Genomic DNA, 5,504 nt, shown 5'->3' with positions numbered 1-5,504 from the left:
TAGATGGACATACTCGTGGACCTCTCCCCACTACTCCTGTATGAAGATGTACAAGAGCATTTGTGGGGAAAATGAAGCTCATGTCATCTTTAAGTTACTTTGCAACACTGACTGTACACAAGATTTTCTTTTGGCTCTTATTGCATGATAGAGTGAGTACAAAAACTTATTGCAGCGGAGGAACATGTAGTTGGAGGATTATAAATGTGCTTTATGCACATATGCAACAGAGGAGACCTTGATCCATCTATTTTGGAATTGCCCATTTTTCATCAGCTGTTGGTCACATTTACTACCCAGCTGTTGGTCACATTTACTATCCACCAAGCAAAGAGGCATATCTGCATATGAGATCCTACTGACTTTGAGCAAACTTGCCAAAGACATTGCTATGGAGATCACAATCATGGGTTGCTAGAGTACATGGATGGTACGAAATGATAAAATCTTCAAATCTATACCGCCACACCTTAACTCTTGGAAATTATATCTCAAGGAAGGCCTTCAGAACGTTAAACTAAGAGCCAGTCATGTCAAGGCAGAACAGATTGAGAGTTGGATAGTTCAATACCTATAAGATGATACCTATGCTGCCTAGAACTAGCATTGGATGATTTTCCCATTGTATTCTTGCTTGTAAATATTCAGGCTAAAAAAAGCAAAAACATGGATGAGGAAACTTTGGGGCGCAGGCATCAAACCAACGGTCGTACCAGAAGCTGCCCAAACCCCATCCCCAACCACTGTAAAAAAAATCGTTGCAACCACGGCCAGCGGTGGCGAAGCGCCCTCCCAGAGAGTTTTAAATCAAGCACGTCGAGCCCTCCGAGCCCCATTCTAACTTACGAGGGAGTGACCCCTAGCCCCATTTTCGCCATCATCACCACTATTCCCTCCGTTCCAAATTACTCGTCGCAGAAATGGATATATCTAGAATTAAAATACATCTAGATACACCCATATATGCGACAAGTAATTCGGAACGGAGAGAGTACTTATGAATACACAATGCAACTTATTAATCTTTTTTATCCCCCATTTAAGGAGGGGGGAGATCATCATGTGGTATACCCGAATCGCAGACAATACAGATTTGGCCGAGAGCAACTCTGCCAGCACTAGTGAACAAGTTACCTCTCCAACCCTTGAGCCTCGAGCCCCTTTATCAATAAATGGTTGCATGTCCACCTTACACAATTTTCTGAAGTCAAAGGGTAGCCCCAAATACTTACACGGGCAGGAGCCAGCCTTGGTGGGAAGACGATGCAGAACTGCTACAGTTTTCGCTTTCGGGGGTTCACAGGTTGCATATTCTTTCTGCTGAATATATTGTCCGCATTTCTCCATTAGTTCGGAAATTTAAATGAATTAGATAGAGTCTGAATTCAATAATATCGTATCAAAGCTAAGAGGTCTCGCATCTAAGGACTAAAAGAATTTAGACCTGACAAGCAGTGTTGAAGTGCTCCCCAACCCGTCCCTCGCATCGCTCTCGCGGGCGGCGGTGGGGGAACCCTAGCCCCCACCCCGCGCCTGCCTCCTACACCATCCCCTCCCCTCGCGGCCGCCAGAAGGCGCCGCCGGGCGAAGCCCGGTGCGCGTCGGCGGCGGCGGGGCCCTTCCTCTCCTCCCGGCGTGCGGCTGTAGCGCGAGATGCGGCAGCGCCGTGAAGTCTTGCCTAATGTGGCAAGGACGCGTCGTGCGGTGCGGCGGCCAGACGGCAGCGCGAGCGGGTGGCCAGGCCGTGGCGGCTGCGCGAGGGGTTGGCTTCGGGGCGGCGGCGCGGTCACGGATCCATCATGGATCTGGTCCTGTTGGCACGGTCTCGGCCTCCCCTGCTCGGCTGGCGGGTCTCGGTGGGGGGACTTCTCCTTGCTGAGATCTGGCAGCGGCGGCTTGGATCATCCAGATCCCGGCAAGGATGGCGGCGGCCCGTGCACGAGAGATGGAGGTCTTCGATCAACTCTGGGTGAAAACCTGCTATTGGCTATTGCCAAGGCCGACGATGGCGACGATGTCCGCGTCGTTCCCTTCTTGAAGGCATCGCCGAGGAGAAGTTCAAGGCCACTCTCTGCTACCTCCGGGGGAAACCCTAAATCAGTAGATCGGATGACGGTAGCTCTCTGGTGTCGTTTCCTCCTTGGGGGCGTCATTTTTGGAGGTGCACACGGGGCTCGAGGGACCAGAGGACGGCGTCTTTGGTGAAGCGGTGCTTCATCTTACACATCGATGATGGCGGATCTCGGCAGCGTGGCGCTGTGGAGATTCGGCGTCTGATGCGCAGGCAGAAAGGCCTGGCAAGGTCAGTGCTTCAGTTCTGCTCTGAGGATGGACCGAGGGATGATGGAGGTGCGGCCCTTGCAGCGTGCGGTGCTCACTGGGAGTGTGCCAGATCGGTGTGGGACCCAATCCAGGTAGTGGCTTGGATGGGACACCCGACTTTAGATGTTAGACTTCGGTGCGATGTCTGTTTGGTATTAGGCCCGGTCATTCGGCACGCCTTCATCAAGGGGATAGGAGTAGCAACGGTGTTGTCAAGATGGTGGCTTCAGGCTTATTGATGTATCACCTTGTATGGTCTTTGTGAATAACTAATAATATGGCTGCATGCATCGTCCAGATGCAGAGGCCGGAGGTACATCCTCCTTTTCTAAAAAAAAAATTGTGTTGAAGTACATTGCCTGTCTCTTTCCATCAGTTTGGACTTTTGGATGAATTGGCTGGAACACAAGTTCAATACTTTGGAACAAAAGAACAGTAAAATGTAGAACTGAAATATCCTCACTTCCAATTCACACGAACTCGCATGTGAACTTTGTAGCAATGTTAAGAGGGGGAAAGTGCATGCAAGACACCAATAGGAAGAGATTCATGAGGTCCAACCTCTTGCTAGCTAGGAAGCATTTCAAATCCCCCCGCAAAAAAAAAATGAATCATTTCAAATTGAGATCTAAGGAACCAATTCATAAAACTTTCGATGTTCACATTGCTATTATGCAAAGGGCCTCCATGGGGAAAAAATCATATGAACTGCAATTATGAAAATCCTTTGATAAAAAAAGGGCTCTTACTCATTAACTTGAAAGATTTGATAAATATATGCTTTGCATTCGCAAAATGTGACAAATCCTGAAAAGTAAGTAAAAAATAGCACAGAAGTATCCGGAATGGAGATTGCGTTAGCTAACATTTGGTACAATAAAATAGTACAATTGAAGTGGAAAGAGCAGCTGGTGACTCATATAGTTTGTGCCATGCAGGCAAAAGAAAAGATCTCGAATTGCCAGAGCTGTGCATCTACAGTTGTTATGAATTCCGTCATCATTCCATTCACAGAATACCGCTAACCTCCCAGTTGTCGTTGTCCTCGTCGCGGCGGGTTCTCACAGCCTCTGAGTCTCCCTCGTCTTCGGGGAACCTACGATCATCCATCATACGCCTGCAAAAACAAAATGACATGCAGATATAAGCTTTAGTAAAAGAGACATGACAATGAAGTTTGGTCGCTGCAATAGAAAAACATTTGTGAGCGGCAATGCCCTGTCAAAAAATTGAAGATTTCTGAATTTTCGTTTCATGGTACTGTGGTTTCCCAACGATATCAAACCACTAACAAAATTGTGCTCTTACCACCACCGCAGGCAGTGGGGCAATCAAGTTTGCTAACTTCTTTCTGTAAATTTCTATCACATTTGTACGTGTTCAAGTTCGTGCTGCACTTATCTGGCTTTGGCAGCACCACAAACACTGTCTGTCTGGACCCTTCATCATTATAATATAACAGCATGAAATTCTAAATCAATCCAAATCCTGCAGAATCCGTGTCACATTTCTGTTCCGCTTCCAACATCCAAGAAATGGCCTTTTCCACCGTCTGACATGAGACTAAGCTCGGACGTCTCAGATTCTCAAGTCTTCTTCCTACAGCATCGAGGAAAGGCAGCGTCAACGAGAGGTTTACCTGCGGCGGTTGCGGCGGCCGGCCTCGCGGGCCTTGCGGATCTTCTTGTCCTTGGTGTTCTCGTGCCGCCGGCGGCGCTTGATCTCCTGGAGCAGGCCGGCCTTCATCACCTCCCGCCGGAAGCGCCGGAAGATGGAGTCCTCCCCCTCGTTCTCGTCCACCACGATCTGCACGTTGTAGCCCTTGGCGGCCAGCACGGGCGTCGGTGCGCGGCGGGCGGTCATGTGGACCGCCGAAGGCGCGGAGCACTTCCCCGAGAACGGGGCCAGGGGAAGCTGGAGCAGGGCGCTCAGCATGGAAGTGCCGGTAGGGGCGGCCATGGCTGTGGCCTTCGACTAGTCGGCTCTGACGGTTGCTGCGCTCTCTTTGAGTTCCGGGTTTTGGATGAGGCTGGGGAAGGTAGGAGGCTGAGCCGGTGAGGCTTGGCTTATCCCCTTATTTATTTCTGAGTTTTGGAGGGAAGTGACACCTTTTTTCCTCTTTGGAATACTCATTTCTATTAATTCTATTCTAAGAAGAATTCAAACATTAAAAAAATTGGTACTCCCTCGGAGGGAGTACTAAAATGTTGTGTTCTTTTTTGGATAAATAGCAGTAGACAGATGGAACTAAAATTACTATTTCCTATTTCTTGAACGGTTAACAACTAAATTTTGAACATTCGTGAAAAAGAGACTAAATTTTGTAAAATTAGGCCCATTACTGTCTTCTTCCTCATGTTGCTTACTCATACCAGCGTTCGACTAAACCATCACATATTTATTTGTGGCTGGTAAAATCTCTAAGTAATTGTTGCTCCTAAAAACAATAACCGGAAGATCGAGCGAGTGAGAATTTCTCCTGAAAGTCCTATTCTGATCCCGAACTCATATGCACCCTGATGAATAATAAAATAGAAAAAAGTAATGAAAAACAAATGAAAACTTTGGCAAATGATTTCTATTCATAACAAATTTCAGCACGAAATGACATTCGTGGAAGTCATGAAAAAAAACAGCACTCCAAAATGTTTACAAAACTATCATTTTTGGACCATCAACTTTGTTTTTTTGCCATGACTTCCACTAATTTCATTTCATGATGATTTTTTGCAAGCATACAAAACATTTGTCAAAGTTTAACACACAAAAAAAGTTTTTTTTTGATTTTTTTTTTACTATTTCCTAAAATTTTACTGTTCGTCATGGAGCATTTGAGTTCGGGAGCGGATACTCCACGTCTAACTTCTAACCCTTTTTCGAAAGTTCAGCTAAAAATAAGGTTCCTTTTAACCTTAAAACCATATATTCTTTTGATTAACACCAGTCTCCTCAGCATTCAATTTGATTGTCCTCCAAACGGGCGAAATGTGTTCATAGGGTTAATGTCGGAGAGTACCACACTGAAATGGCAAAGCTCAATGAATAGGGGTTTGGTGTTGGGTTCAACACCAATACCTTAGGGGTTTGACATTGTAAAATAATTTCTCTTCATGAAAAAGCTAGATTTGTTTTTTTCCAACGCCAATAAATGTGGTGTTGAGATAGACAAGTTTATTGTCGAA

At 46.4% G+C, this 5,504-nt stretch overlaps 1 protein-coding gene across 1 annotated transcript; it reads right to left on the bottom strand.

Annotated features, from left to right (window-relative positions):
- Window positions 1-3,159: 3,159 nt before the first annotated feature.
- LOC125517511 (uncharacterized) lies at window positions 3,160-4,386 on the bottom strand. The gene is made up of 2 exons (XM_048682718.2): window positions 3,962-4,386; window positions 3,160-3,439 (listed from the first exon to the last, which is right to left on the bottom strand). Exons 1-2 carry the CDS (start codon window positions 4,279-4,281, stop codon window positions 3,331-3,333), a joined length of 429 nt encoding a protein of 142 aa, XP_048538675.1. The 5' UTR covers window positions 4,282-4,386; the 3' UTR covers window positions 3,160-3,330.
- Window positions 4,387-5,504: the final 1,118 nt, after the last annotated feature.

This window comes from Triticum urartu, chromosome 6A (genome assembly GCF_056163025.1).
Source record: "Triticum urartu cultivar PI428250 chromosome 6A, HENAU_Tu73, whole genome shotgun sequence".
Lineage (NCBI taxonomy): Eukaryota > Viridiplantae > Streptophyta > Magnoliopsida > Poales > Poaceae > Triticum > Triticum urartu.
The sequence above is the reverse complement of the archived record's forward strand: the minus strand, read 5'-3'. Positions and strand labels throughout refer to the sequence as shown.